A 23,308-nucleotide genomic window follows, 5' to 3' on the forward strand; every position below is an offset into this window, starting at 1 on the left:
TTTGGGGGAGAGTTGTTCACACAGTTAGCTGAGTAAGGTCAGTTAAAGGTGTGCCCTCATAATAGACTTTTCAGCCAGCTTCCAGATAGGACAGATAGGGGCAGTTCTCTGGGCATGGGTTTTTGAGAACTTCAGAACTATTTTTTCTCCTCAACGGCTGCTAGGCTGGCTATTTTTATAGCTGCCACAGTGGCAAGGCTGTTGTTTTCTGAGAAGAGTACAGAACTAGCTAGGAATAGGGGAATGGGATTACAAGAAGCAAAATGCCACAAAATCTTTTATTCTTCTTTAAATTTTTTTTATTTGATTTCAGAGAGGAAGAGGGAGGGGAGAGAGAGATAGAAACATCAATAATTGGCTGCTCCTGCACGCCCCCTACTGGGGATCGACCCCATAACCCAGACATGTGCCCTTGACTGGAATCAAACCTGGGATTCTTCAGTCTGCAGGCCGAAGCTGTATCCACTGAGCCAAACCAGCCAGGGAAAAACCTTTTATTCTTTCAGACAGTCAGCCATTTCGTACTTAAATAAATACTCATTGGCTTTTTGCAAGCTTTTAGGTAATTTTCAAATAACTGAGAAGTTGATTTTGACATTTATTCCAGTGGTCTTTTTCTGTTTGTAGAGGAGTAGAATTCTGGATGTCCTTAATCTGACATTATAGAAATGCTTAAGTACCTTTGTCCTTAATTTTTTCTTAAATAATTTCCCAATAAAATGTGTCACAAAGGTTCCTCAATACTGCATATATTTCTAAATAACTCGAATATCTCCATGATGAACTAGCTTTCAAAATTTTATAAACTATTTTTTTGATTTTTTTTCTTAATCCATTTGAGCTGCTATAACAAAATATCTTAGACTGTGTAGTTTATTTCTCATAGTTCTGGAGGTTGAAAGTTCTAGATCAGCCAATATGGTCAGGTGAGGGCCCTTTTCCTGGTTGCAGCCCATGTATTCTCACACGGTGGAAGGGACTAGGGAACTCTATGGGGCCTTTTTTTAAATTTATTTTTTATTTTATTTTATTTTTTTATTTTTTTATAAAAGCACTAAATCCATTCAGGAGGGTTCTGTTCTCATAACCTAATCATGTCATCTTTTAATTCTATCACACTGGGCATTAGGGTTTTGGGGTTCAAAAACATTTAGCCTATAACAACTGGTTACTTTTCTTCTTCTTTTTTTTTTAGAAAGTGACAAGTTCATTCATTCCACATCAAATTGGAGTCTTTAAAGTGAAGCAGTTCATAGACTTCATTGGCCCAGTAGCAGATAAAAATTATCAATCTTTATCGCTGAGACCTTTTTATAACATACATTTAGTTTTCAAGGGTGCCTGCAAAATTTCCAACAAGAAAGTTGTGTTTCAAATTAATCCTGGTAAGCTATCATGGATCCTTACCTTTTTTTAAATTAAAAAAATAGGCTAATATAGGATTATCCTAATATGCTAATTGTTCAGGTGTATATATCAAATGTGGTTTGATCTAGTGGTTCTTACTTTCTGAATGCCTCAAAATCAACAAAAGATCTGTTAAAATTGATGCCGCTGTCCTGTATTCCAGCATTGATTATTAAGCAGGTCATTGTTGAAGCCCAAAGATTGGCATTTCTAGCATGTTCCCAGTAGATGCTGATATTGCCAATTTGAGGGTCACACTTTTGAATATACTGGTTTAATGATCTATGAAATTGGTTGAATATTTTAATGGTTTTTCTATTTTATTCTTCTACTTTTTGTTTGAGTGTATAATATAAATTGGTTTTGACCATTTCATGGATATTCTTGTTGCTATTTTATCTAATCCTCAATTATCTTTCCTACATTGAACCATATGAAATTGCTGATATTTAACTTTTTAAGCTGTAAAAATTGTTTCATGTGGGCCACACAATCCTTCAAGTTAACATGTTTATTTTTTATGCATTTATCATTTTACTACAGTGTTTTGTTTAGGCCCATTTATTAAATGAATAATTTGTACTTACTGAGTACAGTAGGTCATTGGGTTATGTATGTAACTTGATTTTCGCCATAAGTCAGAACCCACCTACATAAGCACCTATGCCGCTCACATGGAGCACTTACACAGCAGTAATGAAGTGAAACAATAAACAAAATGTAAAAGAAAGATAACAATTTCTGACCTTTACTTGTGGTAAATAAATAATAAACAACATAAAGCACAAATGTACATACGTCGAAATGACGGAACATTTTCTTAATAAATAAATGAGAGATGGCAACATAACCATGAAACAAGGTACTTTGAGTCCGACATAACCAGAGGACTGCCTGTATGTTTCTTTATTTAGGGATTTAGCTTTAGTTTAGAACCAATTGTCTAGTGTATTAACTAACTCATGGATGTCATTTGGAAAACTGAAATAAAATATATTTAAATTTAATTTCCAATTCTATAAAAGGAATATCCCCTATCGCCACTAATCCTACGGGCCAGTTTTTGGTCAAAGATTTGACAACATACAAGGAATCTGCTCCTGTTGCAATGCTTCAATCAGCCTTGACTACCATTCACAATCATCAGTCAAGTAAAGAGGCAGCGGAGGGTGTGCTTGTAGCCTTTCCCAATGACCGAACTGCAAGTATCAGGCCTGGAGACCCGGAAAAACATTTCAGGTAGCATGTTATATTAAAAGCCTGAAATTTTGAAAGAGTAGGTGACCAACAGGATATGCAGAAGTCTTAACCATATACCACTGTAATAAACTAATAATGGTAATCATAATAATGATGATGTTGATGATAGTAATAAAATTTATTATATATTTTTCCATTAGAGATGGTTGTTGAATGATACTGTATTTGCATTATCTAACCTTTTATCACCTCTACTCTGTACTTGACAGGAAGTGACAAGTGTGCCAGATTATTCTTAAAATATACTGTTGACAATTCTAGAATAACTAGTGCCCCAGTGCACGGATTCATGCACATTGAAAGAAAATTAATTAGAAGGTGGCTGGGAGGGCGAGACTGGGTGAAATAGGCTGAACACACCCTGGAGTTAACCTGTAGTGGTACCTCCATGACTGGCCACACCTGGGGTGGCACTGCGGCTCAAAGGAGGTCTGTAGAGTGAAGGGTCCCTCTGGCAGGTGGGATCCCTTTGCATGGCTTGCAGGGAATGGGTTGAAACCAGCTCTCTGACATCCCTTCAGGGGTCCCTGATTGTGAGAGGGCAGTTCTCAGGTGATGCACCCTGGAATCAGGCTCCCTTGTCTCTGGTCCCAGGGTGCATCACCCGAGAACTGTGGCTGCCAAGTCATCACAGCTTTGCAGCTCCTGCATTGAGCTTCTGCCCCCTGGTGGTCAGTGCACATCATAGCTACCAGTCAGAGAGTCTGCCCTCTGGTGGTCATTGCATGTTATAGCTACCGGTTGGACAGTGGGATAGTTGCTTAGCCTTTTATATATATAGGTAATACAAATAATAACTTTTGGACCTGTATCAAGGTTTCAAAGTCATTAACTTTGTCCAAAAGCTTGAATTTATCTAAGATTAAAAAAAAAAAAAAAAACACATTTAGAATTGTGAAAAAACAGTTGTCCTCATTTTTAGTGGCAGCTTCATCATCACCATCATCAATCATCCTCATCCACATCCTCATCATCACTATCATCGTCTTCTTTGTTCCATCCCCTCAAAGTCAGGTTTCTAATAACATTTCCCAAATTGAGCTAAAACTTCCCTAATTAGGATCAAAGTGATGTTAAACCTCAACTTAAATTTATCCAAACCTCAAATAAATAACTTCCTTACCAACACTTAGTGTGAAGAAACCCAGGCATCCTGACATATTTATCTGGGCCATTAGATTAGGAATGGTTTTTACATATTTGACACTGAAATGGGTTTCTTTTCTGCCTGCTTATGTGCTACTAGTAGACTATCTAACTTGATAATATCCCTCCTCCGACTTTCTCTACTTGTCTCTACCTTTGGTGAGGCATTAAGCTCCCTTAATTTTACAGCAGTACTATTTGATTTGTAAGCTATAATTGTTTTATTCTTCACAGTTGGAAAATTCTAGGTTTTTATATAGTCTGTCTTACTAATTTGTTTTACACTTCTATCCATATCAGCCTTTTTCTCTCTCTCTTATTTGACAAGTACCACAAAACACAGAAGCATAAAAATCACTCAGATTACATTTTAAGTAAATATATATATATATATAATAATAAAGGAAAACCTATCCCTTCTTGTGATTCATTATACTCCATCCCACCCTGAAGAGGTAGCTGCAAGAACATTTTTTAGTGTGTCTTTTATTTACTTTATTTTTTTATATTTTATTGATTTTTTACAGAGAGGAGGAGAGAGGGATAGAGAGCTAGAAACATCGATGAGAGAGAAACATCGACCAGCTGCCTCTTGCACACCCCCTACCAGGGATGTGCCCGCAACCGATGTACGTGTCCTTGACCGGAATTGAACCTGGGACCCTTCAGTCTGCAGACTGACGCTCTACCACTGAGCCAAACCAGTTTCGGCTTTAGTGTGTCTTTTAAATGTTTTCCTATGCTTACATGTATCTTTATAGAGATATAGTGTGTTAATGTTAACATTTTATTTCTGTCTAAATTATTATTAGGCAGATGATCTAAAAATACTACAATTTTTTAAAGAAAGTTAGGTATTTCCTATTTATTCCATGACCACAATTATCATAATTATTTTTTTCAATTCACTGTTTTCCATACTAATAGAAATGCAAAAATTTTTCCCAGTTATCGATATTTTCTGGCTAGCAATTAGTAACTGTAAGTAATGAAATTTTTTAGTATATTAACTTGTTGATAATTATTGTTTCTGTTTTATTTTTTTTAGATATATTTTATTGATTTTTTAAAGAGAGGAAGGGAGAGAGATAGGGAGCTAGAAACATCGATGAGAGAGAAACATCGACCAGCTGCCTCCTGCACACCCCCCACTGGGGATGTGCCCTCAACCCAGGTACATGCCCTTGACCGGAATCGAACCTGGGACCTTTCAGTCCGCAGACCAATGCTCTACCACTGAGTCAAACCGGTTTTGGCTATTTCTGTTTTATTTTTAATGTGCTTAAATTAATTTTTCAAGTTTTCAGGAGAAAATAAGATAGAAATTTTTGTTTACTTTAAAAAAATACATTTTTTTTATCGCTTTCAGAGAAGAAGGGAGAGGGAGAGAGAGAGATAGACACATCCATGAGGAGAGAAGATCATGGATCAGCTGCCTCCTGCATGCCCCCTACTGGGAATGGAGCTCACAATCTGATCATGTGCCCTTGACTGGGAATCGAACCTGGGACTCTTCCGTCCGCAGGTTGATGCTCTATCCACTGAACCACACCAACCAGGACTCTACTTTTTGTTTACTGCAGTATGTCCTACACTTAGAATAGAGTCAGGCATATAGAGAGCACTCAGTAAATATTTTTTAATAAATAAGCCAGTTAAAATTTTTATTTACATTGTAATTTTTGTCTCTTGTAATTTACACATAAAAAAATCACCTACTCAAAGCTTCAGAGGTATATGTTGAAATTAAGTTTTTAAGGAGCTGATAATCACTGAGATGTATTAATAGCCAGGTCTTTGTCAGTTCAGGCATCTATATATATAAAATCCTAATATGCAAACTGACAGAATGGTAGAATGACTGCAGGAATGACTGGTTGCTATGACGTGTAATGACCACTAGGGGGCAGACACTCAATGCAGGAACTGCCCCCAGCCTGCAGGCCCCTACTGGTAGCAGCGGTGGGGGGCAGGGCCAGTGAGTGGGCAGCACCAGGCCAAGCAGGTGTGAGCAGGGGCCTGATCAACCATTGGTTGCTCCATAGCCTGATTGTCGGCCAAGTCTAGGGACCCTACCAGAGCATGAATTTCGTGCAATATGCCTCTAGTTTCCTATAATAGTATCTCTAATGAATAACTAGGGGCTACTGTACCCTTTTCCAAATCCATCCTTGTTACAGACAGGAACTTCACAAATAGGAATTATTTCTAGGTTCTAAAGGTAGTTAAGGTTCACAGAGCTGAAAGGGAATTTTAAAAAATTATATTTTATTGATTTTTTTTCACAGAGAAGAAGGGAGAGGGATAGTCAGAAACATTGATGAGAGAGAAACATCGGTCAGCTGCCTCCTACACACCCTCCACTGGAAATGTGCCCACAACCAAGGTACGTGCTCTTGACCAGAATAGAATCTGGGACCCTTCAGTACGCAGGCTGAAACTCTATCCACTGAGCCAAACTGGTTTCAGCAAGAAAAGGAAATTTTAACATTAACTATCTTTGAATAACAAAGCATTTGTTTCTCTCTTATTGCTTCACTCTCGTAATGACTTTAACTCAGTTAAAGCAATCTGACTGTAAGTATTGGGGAATTGTTGAAAATAAGGAGAAATATTACATTAAATTTCATTTGACTGTATGACTATAGTAGTTCCCCCATATGCCTGAAACCATGGATAGTACCAAACTCGATATGTGCTAGATTTTGTCCTATACATGCATACCTATGATAAAAACACAGTAAGAGATTAACAACAATCTATTATACACTGAGTGGCCAGATTATTATATTCTCAAAATGCATAATTGGCCACTTGGGGTATATATATATTAGAGACCCAGTGCATGAATTCGTTCATCGGTGGGGTCCAGCCAGCCTGGCACGGGGAGGGAACATGGGCAATTGGCCTGCCTTCCTGCTGGTTGAACTCCTGGTTGAGGGGACAATTTGCATATTAGCCTTCTTTTATACAGGATATATACTGAGTGGCCAGATTATTATGCATTCAGAGATTATAATAATATGGCCACTCAGTGTATATACTATATAAAAAGCCAGCAACCAGAATGCGGTAATGACCTGGAATGACTGATTGCTATGACACCCACTGTGGCCAGCAAATTAGCTTGACCTGGGGTGGGGCTGGTCAGTCAACCTCCTGTGGTCCCTCCCCCAGGCCAGCCCTGCCTCCAATTGGCCTCTCCCACCCCCTCAAGGGCAGGGCAACTGGCCAATCCCCCATAGCCCCTCCCCTGGAGCAGCCCCATCCTCAATTTCTCCCCACCCCCAGTTTCTCCCTTACTCCAATAAGGGGTGGGACCAATAGGGGGTGGGACCAGCCAACCTCCTGCAGACCCTCCCTCTGGCTGCTAGCCCCTGATGGACCTCCCACACCCCATTTGGGGCCAGGCCTGCTGGCCCACTGCCTACACCCCTTCCCTTGGCAGGCCCCACCTCTGATCAGCCCCTACCACCCTGATTCCTTCCCCCAGCCAGCTCCACCCCCCTGCCCCCCCTCCCCCCACTCCTCAGATCAGGGGCAAGTATGGTGGCTACTGCCCATAGTCCCTCCCTGATTCAGCCTCCCATCCCAATCGGGGGGTGGGGCCTGCTGGCTAATTGCCCACAGCCCCTCCCCCCTGGCCTTGATTGGTCCCCAATCAGGGCCAGGCCAGCCAGACTAATTCGTGCATTGGGCCTCTAATAACTAATAATAAAATAGAACAATGATAATAATATACTATAATAAAAGCTATGTGAATATGCTCCCTTGTGTTCTCTCTCTCTCTCTCTCTCATCACTATCTTTCTCTCTCTCTCTCTCTCTCTCTCTCATCTCTCTCTATATCTCTATCTATATCTCTGTTTCTTTCTCTCTCTCATAACTGATCTGATAACCAAGAAGGTTACAGTGTGACAGGTGGGGAGCATATGCAGCATGGATACACTTGACAAAGGGGTAATTCACTTCTAGGGCATGATGGAGTGGGAAGGCTCCAGGTTTTATTGCGCTACTCAGAAGAGCCTGAAATTTGAAACTTATGAATTGTCTATTTCTGGAATTTCCCATTTAATATTTTTGGACCATGGTTAACTGAAACTGGAAAGTGAAACCATGGATAAGAGCAACCTGCTGTAATAGGTTCAAACTTAATGACTTAATTTTTAAGGATGAGAATTTGCTTAATAAAATTTGCTAAGAATTGAGGTAGATCAAGGCCAGAAGATATGAATAATTGTACTTTTTTTTGTGTACAAAATATGTGGTGGGTAAAAAGGAAAAGCATGAACCCAGTTAGTGAATATGAAATATAACACTAATCAGATTCAGATCTGCTCCTGTCTGTAATCTAGAATTCTCCAAATTGCTTACTTGACTAATTCCCCAAGAGTTTGTTCAGGTTAAGGGCCATTACATTTTCTATGATTTGGTTAAGAAGGATACTATAAATATTACTGTAGTTCTCTGTGCAATAATGTCTCGATATATAATAGGATATGAGGTAAAGGACTAGAATCTGTCCTATTCGCCATTTTATGCCTAATCCATGGTATAGGTGCCACTCAATAAATACTGGTCAAATAAATGCATATATGAAAATATTAACAGGACTTGCTCATATTGTAGGACAATTTTTACAAAGATTCCAAGGCATAACTATGTGGATACTGAGTTTGCATACACTGATTCTGAAATACTACACAAGAAAGCACATGACGACTATTATAGAAAATACATTGACTCCTTAAGGAATGCACGCTTGAAGAAACAAGCAGGGAAGAGGTAAAGTTCACTTCCTGAAGCAACAAGACCCAGATTGTGATGCCTATAGACCCAGATTTTTTTCTTTACTCCTTAGTTTCTCTTTAGTGTTTTAAATTAACTTTCCATATATGAAAAGAGTAATACCTTGAACTACTTTTACTGCAATGACTTACTTTCTCACTTTTGATTTGAGAGTATCTGGTGTGGGTCTCCCCAGCAGCAGATCCTAAAACAGGGATGCCAGCACATGATCTTTTCAGAGAGTGTTCTTGTAGGAGAAATGTGTGCAGTGTGAGAGAGGCAAGCTAGGGCAAGGGAGGGAACTGAAGAATGGTGTGTTTCAAATAAAGTTTAAACTCAGCCTGGTGCCTAGAGTCTATTGAACATAAATTATAAAACATAGTTGTTCCTGCCACAAGCCAAATCAACTTGCTTTTGTGCTCCATATGAATCATTGACTATGAGTTATTCCTGGGTGTGGTGGGGTGAGCATTAACTTCTTTGGGGGGGTGTTTGAGAGTGGGGTCTTCTCAGCAGATGACATTTTAAAGCAGATTAATACATTAATCTGATTCAGTGGGGCAGCAATAACATTCAATAGGAGGAAAATTTGAGTTTACAGATGTAGTTTCCAAAAGACTTGGCCTCAATATGTTGTTATTATGATTTCAGCAAGGAAGATGTGTATGCATATGACAGTGTAGACATAGGAATATATCCAACTTCAGGTATGAAGTCACCCAAACTTTTACAATCGAATTTGGAAGTAATGGTTCCACGTTTAATACAATGTAACGTCAAACCTTACCAACTGCTATGTACCAGGAATATAGAATCCAAGGAAGCAATGGCTCTAGGAAGAAAGGCATGTATAATATTTTACTTTTGATTATTCCATAAGAATTCTTTAATTACTTTTTGCTAATATTGAACAATTAATTTTGGAATAATTTGATTTTTCACAGGTCCTTAAAGCCCTTAAATCGTTCCCATCCACATTTTCTGAAAAACGTGATTGCAAATTAATTTTGACACCAAAACAAATTCATCAAGTAATCATTGGTAAGAATTTATAAATGCTTACTAATGTTTTTGTTTAACATATGTATTTAAGTACAATTAATATTCCATAAAATTTACCAGTTTATAGTATGCAAGTCAATGAATTTTAGTAAATTTACAGGGTTCTGCAATCATCATCACAATTCAATTTTAGAATGTTGCCATCATCCTCATAACATTAGCCAGTTACTCCCTATTCCCAATCCTAGCCCCAGACAACCACTGATCAACTTTCTATCTCTAGATTTGCCTGATCTAAATATTTTGTATAAAATGAATAATATTATACAATGTGTTCTCCTTTATATTGTTTATTTTACTTAGCTAATGTTTTTGAGTTTCATCCACGTGGTAGTAGGTATACATTTTTAAAAAAATCCTCACTGCAGGATAGTTTTCCATTGATTTTTAGAGAGAGTCGGAGAGGGAAAGACAGAAACAGCAACATGAGAGAAACTCATCGATTAGTTGCCTTCTGCATGTACCTCAAACAATGCCCTGGTTGGGGAGGAGACTGCAACCAAGGTACATGCCCTTGACTGGAATCGAACTGGGGACCCTTCAGTCTGTAGGCCAACACTCTATCCACTGAGCCATACTGACTAGAGCATAGATATACATTTAAAATTTTATATATATATATATATATATATATATATATATATATATATATATATATATATTATCTAATTTTTCCCTGGCCAGATTGGCTCAGTGTTTGGAATGTTGGCCCTCTGACTGAAGGGCCCTGGGTTCTATTCTGGTCAAGGACATATATCTTGGTTGCAGGCTCAATCCCCAGCCCTGGTCAGGGAAGTGAGGGAGGCAACCAGTCAGTGTGCCTCTCTCACATCTATGTTTCTCTCTCTGTGTCTCTACCCTTCCCTTCCACTCTATCTAAAAATTAATTTAAAAAGTCATCAGGTGAGGATTAACAACAACAACAACAAAATAATAATAATAGTATCTCATTTTTTCAGAATACCACATTTTAAAAAAAAATTTTTTTAACTATATTTTATTGATTTTACACAGAGAGGAATTGAGGAGGATAGAGAGTTAGAAACGTCAATGAGAGAGAAACATTGACCAGCTACCTCTTGCACATCCCCCACTGGGGAAGTGCCCACAACCAAGTTACATGCCCTTGACTGGAATCGAACCCGGGATCTTTCAGTCCGTAGGCCAACACTCTATCCACTGAGCCAAACCGATTATGGCAGAATACCACATTTTATTTATCCATTTGCCATTTGATGGACATTGACCTGTTTCCAATTTGAGGGTATTGTGAATAATGCTGCTATAAACATTCATATACACACCCGAGGATTTTTTCCCCATTGATTTTTGAAGAGAGTGGAAAGGAGGGAGAGAGAGGGGAGGAGAAGAGGAGGAGGGAGAGGGGGAGGAGGAGGAGAGACTGATGTGATAGAGACATATCTATTGGTTGTCTCCTTCATGCTGTGACTGGGGCTAGGGATCAAACCTGCAACCCAGGTATCTGCCCTTGATCAGAAATGGAACTTACAACCCTTGGGTCTAAGGTCAACACTCTGACACTGAGACATACCGGCTGTTTTCATTTCTGTTGATTAGATCCTTAGAAGTGGAATTATTGGGTTGTATGGTAAGTTTATGTCTAACTTAAAAAACTACCAAAAACTTTTCTAAAATGACCTCACCAAATTACACTGAGTGGCCAGATTATTATGATCTCCCAATGCATAATAATCTGGCTACTCGGCATATATCCTATATAATAAAAGGCTAATATGCAAATTGTCCCCTCAACCAGGGGTTTGACTAGCAGGCATTCCGGCCAACTGCTCATGTCCCCATGTCCCCCAGACCTCATCCATGCAAAAATTCATGCACCAGGCCTCATACGCGTGCACGCACGTGCGCGCACGCGTGCACACACACACACACACACACGCACATACACACTGAATGGTCAAATTATTATGCATTTAGAGATCATAATAATCTGGCCACTCAGTGTATAGTCATGAGTTAGAAAACAAGTGTCAACTCCTTCTTAACCTTGCAGAGATGTTACACTGTGTCCTTCCCTAGATAATTTTCACCAAACCTGTTAAAGGATGATTGTAGTTAAAGACATAATAATTATAGTGGTCCGAAGAGGGAATTCCCATTTCCTTCTATGCAGGCTTAGGGTGGCCCTGAGATGTGAGCAGAGGATGATTAATTGGAATGGATGTGCTGTCTCCCTCTAGGCCAGTGGTTCTCAACCTTTCTAATGTCGTTACCCTTTAATACAGTTCCTTATGTCGTGGTGACCCCCAACCATAAAATTATTTTCATTGCTACTTCATAACTGTAATTTTGCTACTGTTAATGAATCATAATGTAAATATCTGTGTTTTCCAATGGTCTTAGGCAACCCTGCTAGCGGTTCTCAACGTGTGAGTCACAGGTTGAGAACCGCTGCTGTAGAGCCTAAGACCATCGGAAAACACAGATATTTACAATATAATTCATAACAGTAGCAAAATTATGGTTATAAAGTAGCGACAAAAATAATTTTATGGTTGGGAGTCACCACAACATGATGAACTGTATTAAAGGGCCACGGCATTAGAAAGGTTGTGAACCACTGCTGTAGGGAAAATACAGCACAAAGATACCAAGTACCAACTGTGATATTATCCAGATTAAAAGGAGACATCAAAATATGTACAAGGTCAGAGCAAAGCAGTGGAATGTGATTAAATATCATTTACTATGTTTCCATTTTGTGCCATGCATGTAGATAGGTATTGGGCATTATAGTCCCATGAATTTACTTTTTACTATTGGGTGGTAAATGATCTTTGTCTTCCAAATTGGTGACTGACTTGTCAGATGATCAGATCTATTCAAAGGCAAAAGAAGCAAAGTTAGAGATTACAGTGTCCACTGACTGACTGCTCGACAACTCCTTCACCAACTTCTCTCCCTTCACGTGGTGTCCTGGGCATTTTAATAATGGCCCCCTGGGGCAGGGCCCCTATCTGAGTTTACAAGGTCAGCAACTCTAATGATGGGAGTTTTGAATCAGTTGGGGGAAGCATGTTTGGGGGAGGCAGTTTATGAAATCAGCAAGGAGATATAGGGGAAGAAAACTTTTTCTTTTAAACTTTTGAGTTCTTTAGCTGGTTTAATAATTTAATTGACCTAAGACAGATTAATAGGAGAAAAACAAATTTAGTTTCATACATATGGGAGCACCATCCTATATAATAAAAGGCTAATATGCAAATAGACCAAATGGTGGAACAACCGAGTGACCGGTTGCCATGACGTGTGTTGACCAGCAGGGGGCATGCATGGAACATGGTGGGCATAGGGTTTGGTGGGATGGTGGAGCAGGTGAGCAGGGGTGCCAGATCAAGGTGGGGCACTGGTTGCTATCATCAGGCGAGCCTCTGGTGGTAACTGAAAATTCTTTGCTCCCACATGCTGTGGTCCTGCCTGGCACTCACATCTTGTTGCCTGTGTGGGCCCCACTTGGCACCTGATGCTGGTCCTGATTGCTTAGCACCATCAGCAGGTGCGAGAGGTGGTTGCTGGACCTGATCATCCCTGAGGGCTTCTCTATCTTCCCCTGCTCCTGAGGGTGATTGAGCCCTGCTCACACCCACTGCTGGTGCTGGAGCTGCCACTCACACCCACTGCCAGCACTGGCGCCAGCCCCACTCCCGCTCACACCCACAGCTGGCACCAAAGCTGTCGCTTGCACCACTGCTGACACCTAGCACTGGTCCTGATCACTAGGCGCTGTCAGCCTGTATGAGTGGCAGCTGCCGGTCCCTATTGCCTCTTAGGGCTTCTCAAACTCTGCCTGCTCGTGAGGGGTGATCGGGGCAGCAACCACTGCTCACACCTGCTGATGGCTCTGGCCCTGCTAACACCTTCTGCTGGTGCCAGCCCCAATCACTCCTCACTGTCAGCGGGTGCAAGCGGGGCTGGCACTGTCAGCTCCTGGGAGTGGTAGCAGTGGGAGCGTGGCTGCCAGCAGATGGGGGAGGAGGCCATGTTGGGGGGGGTGGGGTGGGGGCAGGGGCACAGAGAATGGGCCAAGATCTGCCTCTGTGCCCACCACAGCCTCATGGCCCACAGTTCCTTTCAAGGCCCCTAGTAAAATATGAAACCCAAGAAAAAGTCAGACAGTTGAGGCTTGCTTATATGCTATCCTGAGCTAGAGCTTCAAAGGAGAGAAGGGTAATTCACAGGACCAGAAGAGCAGATGTTTGCCCCACTACACAGGTCATTCAGATAAAAGTTATCTCTGATAATAGCTCTTTCTCTGAGCCACTGACCCCTAAATTCTTTTAGGTAGTCAAGAGAGAGGTAAAAGTTTCTCTTGAGTCTGCAGGGTCTTAATTGCCTTCAGCTCAAAATAATCCACATGTTAATGTGACATTTTGGGGTCAATTATTCAGTTTTTCTTCAAGGCTCACTCTCACTTTTATACCTTAAGGTTGCTTTTCCAGCCTATGCACAGAACAGGGAGTGGTACTCACAGAAGACATTTTAGTTAAAGAAAATTTTGCTCTAGAGTTATCATATTTTTAAAAATTGAAATGGCTGTCAAAAGATACAATAGAGGAGTTAGAGATTAATTGAGTCAATTAGTGAACACTATTATAGAAGTCTGGGTAACACTGGAAATTGTGAGGTATTCTTTGCTTCATCAGCATATTTCCAGTCATTTTGGTTTTATGCTACCATTTATTGATGCATTATTAGCCAGTCATTGTGTTGAATAATTTACAAACAGGATCTCATTTAATCTTTTAAATGACATAAATAATTTAGGTAAATAATTTTATTTCCATTTTAGAGGCAAGTAAAGCAAAGCCCAGAAGTGAAACACTTTGATCAAATTGCTCAAATATTGAGGGGAGGAATGGGATTTGCCACATTTTCTGTCTTGATTTCTCTTCTCGTTTTTTTTTTTTGTTTGTTTGTTTTGTTTTATTCTTTCACAAGGATATGTTTTATTGATTTTAGAGAGAGAGGAAGGGAGGGAGAGAGAGAGAGTGATAGAAACATTGATTGGTTGTCTCCCGTACACATTCCAAACCAGGGATTGAACCTGCAACCTATGTATGAGTCCTGACCAGGAATCAAACCTGCAACCTTTCTCTATATGGGACAGCGCTCCAAACAGTTTAGTCACCTAGTCAGGGTTCATTCCTTTTTCATAATCAATGTTTTACTCTACAGTATATTTCTCAGCTTTTTTTTTTCTTTTTTTTACCAACTTCCTTTTTCTCTACCTCATAATATGTTAAATCATAATATAAAATTTTGCATTTGTTTTAATAAAATATATGTCTGAATTTTAGTTTAGTTTTTTTTTTGTTTGTTTGTTTGTTTTTTTTTTTGCTTTTTTCTGTCTTTGTTTTCCATTAGAGTAATATTGGCTTCCTAAACAGAGTTGGGAAAATTAGAAAGTGTTCTTTCCTCTACTATATTCTAAAAGAGTTTGAGGCGCATTATTTATATGTTAGACTTCTTTAGAAAGACCATCTGAGTAAGATTTCATTTTCAGATGATGTTTAATTGCAAATTCAATTTCTTTAATAGTTGTAGGACTATTCAGATAATCTATGTCATTTTAGGAGAGTTTTGGTAGTGTGTGTATTTTTTGATGTTTTGTTGTAGAATTGATCCCCTCCAACTAAGATTTCATGTTTTTATGTGTAGAGTTATTTGTAGCATTCACATATTATTCTTTTAATGTTTGAGTCACCAGCATCTGTAATGATAGAGAGTATGTTACCTTTCTAATATTGGAAATGTATATCTTCCTTCTAATTTTTCTTTTTCAGTCTTGGTAGTCTAGGTTTATCAATTTTATTCTTCTTTTCAAAGAACCAGCATTTGTTTCACTGATTTTTCTCCATAAGTTTTCTGTTTTTAATTTCAGTGACTTCTTCTCTTGTATTTATCATTTCCTCCTGTTTGCTTTGGATTTTTATTTGGGTTGCATTTCTTCTAGTTTCTTGATTTAGATCATTTTTTCCATAATATAGTAATTTAGTACTATAAATTTCTTACTAAGCAGTACTTTAACTACATCCCACATATTCTTACATAGTTTCAATTTCTTTCACTTCATTATTACCTAATTTCCGTTGAAACATTAACTTTGGCTCATTGGTTATTTAGAAGTGTGTTATTTATATTCTAAGATTTTTCTGTTTTCTTTCTAGTACTGTTTTCTAGTTTGATTCTATTTGTTCAAAGTACAAACATTTATGGATTCAATTGTTTTAAATTTTTGAAGAGTTGTTAAGTTTGACCCTGGATGTGCTCTCTCTTATTGAGGTTCATGTGGCTTGAAAATAAGTTGTAGCCTGCTGAAGGTTCTTTAAATGTCAATTAGGTTCCTATTTGTTAATGGTACTGTTAGGAAACTAGGTAAAGCTTTGCGGGGGGCGGGGGGACCATTAGAAAGGTTTATAGAATCACCCAGTATTCACACAGGTCAAGAGTAGTCACTGAAAGTTCCCACCTGGCAAACTGGACAAAACAAACAACCTTATAATTTATAAGACACTGGGGCAGAATACTCAGAAGTTCTTGTCTCAGTAGTGGAGAATAATAATTATTATTCACAGTACTACTCTGAACTTTCAAAAAAGAAAGACTAGGAAGGATCTATCAGTTTCTAAGTAACTTTCAGAACAAAGCTCAAGAATATTTATAGAAATACAAAACATATCTAGCACATAATGTGGTAAATAACTATATTTGACATCCAAACATATACTACTAGGCATGAGGCAAAACAACACCTTAAAAGGAGAATAGTGCATCAATTAAACCTACCCAATACTGATACATATGTTAAAGTTGTCAGACAGGGACATAAAAGTGTTTTTATAATTATCTTCCACATATTAAAATGATTATTTAGAGACATAGAAGACATGAAAAAATGATCCATATGATCTGTAGGTTCAACAAAATTCCAGTCAAAGCTCCATCAGTATCTGTTGTAGAAATTGACAGGTTCATTTTAAAATTCACTTGGAAATGCAAAAGAATTATAATAGTCAAAATGATTGTGAGGTGAAAGTGATAACCACTACACTATGGAAACATGGTAATATTCAAAACAACTGTGAAATAGGAAAACAAGTTGGAGATAAAACAGTACCTAGTTTCAAGATTAATTACAAAGCTACAGTAAGGAAAAAAGTGTGATACTGGCACAAATACAGATACATAGACCAATGAAATATAAGTGAGTGTTCAGAAATGGACCTATACATATTAGACAACTGAATTTTGTCAAAGGAACAAAAGCAGTGAAGTGCAGAAAGGATAGTCTTTTTAATCAGAAGTGCTGGAACATATGAGACACACACTAAAAAAATAAATAAATAAAAACTCAAAACTAGAGTTTGTATCTATGTCTTACATCATATACCAAATTAAATAAAAATATATCATAATCCATATGCTTTCTTAAGGAAGCATAGGAAAAAATAGCTGTGATCATGGGGAAAGCAAAATGTCTTAGATAAGATAAAAAACATGATCCATGAAAGAAAAAAATGGATAAGTAGGGATTGATCAATGTTAAATACATCTGCTCTTTAAAACATACTAATAAGAGGATAAAAGCAAACCATCGATCGAGAGAAAATTTTGCAAATTATATATCTGATGAAAGAATTGCAATCAGAACGTATATAAAAGTTTTGAGACTCAATTTTGAGAAAACAAACAACCCAATTAAAAATAGGCAAAGAGTTTGAATAAATAGTTCATTAATGAAAATCTACAGCTGACAAGTAGGCACATAGAATGTTGCACAACATTGTTGGTTGTTAGGGAAACAAAATAAAACCACAGTGAGATAAATCTATTGGAATGGCTTAAGTTAAAAGAAAAAAGCTCACCATTTCAGTTGTTGCTAGAGATATGAGGGAACTGGACTTTTATAATATACTAGAGGCCTGGTGCACAAAATTCATGCATGGGGAGTGTGTCGCTCAGCCCAGCCTGCACCCTCTTTAATCTGGGACCCCTTGAAGGATGTCTGACTGCCCGTTTAGGATCGGGCCTAAATGGGTAGTTGGACATCACTCTCACAATCCAGGACTGCTGGCTCCCAACTGCTTGCCTGCCTGCCTTCCTGATTGCCCCTAACCTCTTCTGCCTGCCAGCCTGATCACCCCCTAACCACTCCTCTCTCAGCCTGATTGATGCTTAGCTGCTCCCCGGCCAGCCTGTTTGCCCCTAACTGCCCTCCCCTGCAGGCCTAGTCACCCCTAACTGCCCCCCCCCCTGTAGGTTTGGCTCCCCCCAATTGCTCTCCATTGCAGGCCTGGGTCCCCCCAACTGCCCCTCTCTGCAGGCCTGGTCACCCCCAACTTCCCTCCTCTGCTGGCCTGATTGCTCACAACTCCCCTCCCTTCTAAGCCTGGTCCCTCCCAACTGCCCTCCCCTGCTGACCATCTTGGGTCAGCCATTTTGTGTCCACATGGGGGCAGGACCTTTGACCACATAAGGGCAGCCATTTTGTGTGTTGGAATGATGGTCAATTTGCATATAACTCTTTTATTAGATAGGTTAGAGGCCTGGTGCATGGTTGGGGGTGGCTGGTTTTCCCTGAATGGTGTTCTGGATCAGGGTGGGGGTTCCCTTGGGGCATGAGTCAGCCTGGGTGAGGGGCCTGTGGTGGTTTGCAGGCCAGCCATGCCCCCCAGCGACCTAAGCAGAAGCCCTGGTATCTGGGACTTATTTATCTTCTATAATTGAAACTTTGTATTATAGTCTTTAGTGGAGCCAAGCCTCCTGCTTGCCCTATGGCTGCAGCAATTTTTGTAGGGATTTATTTATCTTCTATAATTGAAATTTTGTAGCCTGGAGCAGAGGCTGAGGCAGGCCAGGGCTGCAGAAGCTTGGCTTCCACCATAGCCAGGGGCAACTCAAGTCTCTTGCTCTCTCTAGTTCCGTGGCTGTCACCACTTTTGTTGGTATTTATTTATCTTCTATAATTTAAACTTTGTAGCCTTGAGTGGGGGCCTGAGGTGGCCAGGGTGTGTGGAAAGCTTGGCTTCCTCCATTGCCTGGGAAACCCGAGCCTCCTGTTCTCTCTGTGGCCACAGCCATCTTGGTTGTGTTAATTTGCATATTCACTCCTGATTGGCTGGTGTGTGTGGCTTGTAGGTGTAACAGAGTTATGGCTAATTTGCATATTTCTCTTATTAGATAGGACAAAATTCGTGCACATTAAAAGGGAATTAATTAGAGGAAATACGTTAATATTACTATTTGTCCTTTATAATAGAAGTGTCTGGCCAGCCCCACCCCCATTGGGTGACACCAAGACCCAGCCAGCCCCACCCCCATCAAGTTCCACAGGATGGGGAATGCAGCCTCATGAACCAGGCACCAGGGTGGGGGGCATGGCCTCAGGTTCCCCAGCACTGGGGTGGGGGTAGCAGCCTCAGGTCCCCTGGCCCTGATCTGCACCATGTAGCCTCACCCAGACCCTCTGTGCTGTGGGATCCATCAGTGCACCTCCTGGTGACTGGTTATTTGGTCATTATAAATGAAAATAAAGTCATGCATTTAAGCATGCACATTCATTCTCAAAGACGGATTTGTCTACATTTTCTAAACTGCAAAATGAATACAATCTTCAGCCAGATAGCATCTTAATGCGAAGGTCTTTATATAATGACACATACCATTCTCTCCACTCAGTATGCTCCTTTTGAATGCATTAAATGTATGCGACTCATATGAAAGGCACTGCTACTTGCTCTTAATAGAGGAAGCATTAGCTCATTACCTAATGCCATAAAGTGTTTTAAATGGCATATCCCGACTTTAACAAGAGGATAAATAACAACAACAAGAACAAAAACCCACAAAAAATAACGTTAAATTCTGTGGACAGCAGAATCCTCTTCCTTTCTCTTTGTTTTTTTCTGCTTTTCCATGAGCCTATTTGCGCTCTGCCTCAAAATCAACACATAAGACAAAATCAGGTGCTGTAATCTGCATTTTATAGTGCCATTTGAGTACAAAGAGGTTTTTTCAATCTTTACTTTTTTTTTAATCAAAGCAGCTCAAACTTGCTCCCAACGTCCCAGGATCCAACATGGCTATGTGGACACACCTTTGCTAGGTGCTGTCAGGCTTCAGGGCTGGGGCAGGGAACACGTTAGGTGTTGCTGGAAATGAATCAGCTCTCCTCTCTACGTAGCAGGAATCTTTTTATTATAAAATGCAAAGCAGCAGCCGTTTTCCATTACTCCCATCCCCAGCCCTCTTCACCCTGGGGCATAGGAAGGGGCTGGGAGAATATTTACTCTCGGCTCTTTGATTTCTCTTATGTAACTGAACCCAGTGACAGCTGCTTCTCTGAGCATAACACCAGCCAGCTCAGGGCTGGCCGCACCTGGAAGGCAGAGCTGAACAGGGGCTTTGACCAAGCCTGAGTGTGCAGGTCACAGGAACCTCGGCAGATGGGCTGCTTCTGAAGACTCTAGGCCCCTCCCAGCTCCACACCCTGCCTCCCTGCTCTTCCCCTTTCACCCACAGGTGCCACTGGCATGGTGTGCACCAAGGCTTGGTGTGCAGAGGCCAGAATTGCAGGTTCAAGATATTCCGCCTCCTCCTGGCACTTTGAGCCATAAGCACAGGCAGGGACCTTTCCACTCGGTCTTGGTCTTTGGTCACTGCTGAGGTTTTCTGGACTCTCTAGGCCAGGGACAGCCAGGACCTTTTTCTCTGACCAACACTGTGCCTGCAGCCTGCCTGGGGTACCCCCAGCCCTGAGAAAGTGTGGGGGCATGGCCAGCCTGGGTGAAGGACCATGGGATGTGGGGGGTTGGCTAGTCACCCCACCCTCAATTGGGGTAGGAAAGGCTGATCAGCGGTGGGTCCAGGGAAGGGCCTGGAAAGGGCAGCCATCTTGTGACAGCTTTACAATGTGAAGGTCAATTTGCATATTGCCTCTATATTATATAGGATGGCTAAGTGGGGAATGTGAAATTACCCACCATTTTAAAACAGTTTGCCAGTTTCTTATAATTTAAACATACATGTATCATATGATCCATCCATTCCACTTTCCAATGTTTATCCAAAAGAAATAAAAGTATATGTTCAAATAAATACTTGTGCACAAAGGTTTTAGCTGCTTTGATGGTAATAGCCAATACCTGGAAACAATCCAAGTGTCAATCAACAGGTGAATAAACAAACATTCACCTCTGATAGACTACTACTTAGTAATATAAAGGGATGGACTATTGACTCATGAAACAGCATGAATGAATCTCCAAGGAATTGCTGAGTGAAAGAAATCAGAGAAAAACTATATAATCCTGCATTATTCCATTCATATAAAATGTTAGGAAATGCAAACTAATCTACATTGACTTAAAGCGGATGAGTGGTTGTCTGGGAAAGAATACAGAGGATGGTTGGAGGGGGAGAATATAAAGGGGCACATGAAAACTTTTTAGAATGATGGATATCCACTCTCTTCATTGTGATTTTTTCCCCAGGAGTAGACATGTCAATACTTATGAAAGTCTACACTAATAAGCATGTATAGTTTACTGTATATTAGTTATAATTAAATCAATCTGTTAAAAAAAAAAGCAGGACAAGACATAGTTATTTAAATTATTATAATAGAGAGACCGAGGTTTGATTCCAGTCAAGGTCACATACCTTGGTTGCAGGTTTCTCCCTCGCTCAGGCCTAGGTCAGGTTGCTTATTCTGACCATAAATGTATTGATGAAAATGGAGAGGGTGTTGGAGTATGAAGATACATGTACTAAGATGAGTTATAATGAGTGCTAATTATTTTCCATGCAATCAGAATATAATTACATTGAATATTAGCCAGTAATCTCCAAACAGCAAATTATGGACATTGAGATAAAAACTTGGGTAATACTTTCTGACATTATAATGAATATATTTCTGAGAACCATTTTTTTATAAGTTGATAAAAATATACTATGAAAACTTTATACAAATGAACAGTTGCCAATATTAAACTTAATACCTTTTCTTTTTTTTAGGACCCTCTGTCCTTAATTTTGGTGATATTTGTGTGAACTCCATAAATACTCATCAACTGCATGTTGTTAATATGCTACCTAAGTATATTTTGATCCATTTAGATGTTAATTTGAAAGAACTTCAGAAAACCAAACAATTTTCATATGTGATTCCACCTTCATCCAATACTCATATTTCAGTTACATTCCAGTCCCCCACTGCTGGAAAATTTTGGAAGTATGATTTATTTTCAAATTTCTATTTGCTAGAATCAAAGTGTCCTATTATAGGATATGTTTTTATTTTCCCTGATAATTAATAGTATATATATATTTTTTTTAAAAAAAATAAATCTTTATTGTTTAGATAATTACAGATGTTCCTCTTCCCCCCCCCATAGCTCCCCTCCACCTGATTCCCCACCCCCACCCCATGCTCTTACCCCCTACCACTGTCCTCATTCATAGGTGTAAGATTGTCCAATCTCTTCCTGCACCCCTCACATTCCCATCCCCCCAAGAATTGTCAGTTCACTCCCTTTCTATGCCCCTAATTCTGTTATATTCACCAGTTTATTCTGTTCATCAGATTTTTTATTCACTTGATTTTTAGATTCACTTATTGATAGCTATGTATTTGTTGTCATTTTGTTGTTCATAATTTTTATTTTTACCTTTTCTTCTTCCTCTTAAAGAATTCCCTTCAGCATTTCATATAATCCTGCTTTGGTGTGTCTGAATTTCTTTAGCTTTTTCTTGTCTGTGAAGCTCTCTATCTGACCCTCAATCTAAATTATAGCTTTGCTGGGTAAAGTAATCTTGGTTGTAGATTCTTTTTTTTTTAAATATATTTTATTGATTTTTTTTTACAGAGACAGAGAGGAAGAGAGAGAGATAGAGAGCTAGAAACGTCGATGAGAGAGAAACATCGACCAGCTGCCTCTTGCACATCCTCCACCAGGAATGTGCCCGCAACCAATGTACATGCCCTTGACCAGAATCGAACCTGGGACCTTTCAGTCCACAGACCGACGCTCTACCACTGAGCCAAACCAGTTTCGGTGGTTGTAGATTCTTGCTATTCATCACTTTGAATATTTCTTGCCACTCCCTTCTGGCCTACATAGTTTCTGTTGAGAAATCTGCTGACAGTTGTATGGGTATTCCCTTGTAGATAACTAGCTGTTTTTCTCTTAATGCTTTCAAGATTCTCTTTTTGTCTTTTACCCTTGGCATTTTAATTATGATGTGTCTTGATGTGGGCCTCTTTGGATTCCTCTTGTTTGGGGTTCCGTGCACTTCCTGGACTTGTAAATCTATTTCTTTCGCCAGGTAGGGAAAGTTTCTGTCATTATTTCTTCTAATAGTTTTTCAATATTTTTTTTTCTCTCTTCTTTTGGCACCCCAATAATTTAGATGTTGCTACACTTGAAGTATATATTATATTTGATCCCAAAATATAGAAACTATATATGTATCAATTTATAGATTTATAGACTCATATTTCAGTTGTAGTTTTCTTTCATGATTACTTTGATGTTTTGTTAAGAATTGAGGATGTTAGTCATGAGTATGTGCATTTTTACATGTAACTTAATTCTGTAATTACA

At 39.5% G+C, this 23,308-nt stretch overlaps 1 protein-coding gene across 1 annotated transcript in view; it reads left to right on the forward strand.

The window, feature by feature from the left end:
* CFAP47 (cilia and flagella associated protein 47) overlaps positions 1 to 23,308 on the forward strand; it is a 396,096-nt gene that overhangs the window by 42,565 nt on the left and 330,223 nt on the right. Inside the window, 6 exon segments of the mRNA XM_036439773.1 lie at positions 1,196 to 1,385; positions 2,433 to 2,646; positions 8,442 to 8,602; positions 9,260 to 9,444; positions 9,545 to 9,641; positions 21,720 to 21,936. Coding sequence (XP_036295666.1) covers positions 1,196 to 1,385; positions 2,433 to 2,646; positions 8,442 to 8,602; positions 9,260 to 9,444; positions 9,545 to 9,641; positions 21,720 to 21,936 — 1,064 coding nt within the window.

This window comes from Pipistrellus kuhlii, unplaced genomic scaffold, assembly GCF_014108245.1.
Source record: "Pipistrellus kuhlii isolate mPipKuh1 unplaced genomic scaffold, mPipKuh1.p scaffold_m20_p_16, whole genome shotgun sequence".
NCBI classification, from domain to species: domain Eukaryota; kingdom Metazoa; phylum Chordata; class Mammalia; order Chiroptera; family Vespertilionidae; genus Pipistrellus; species Pipistrellus kuhlii.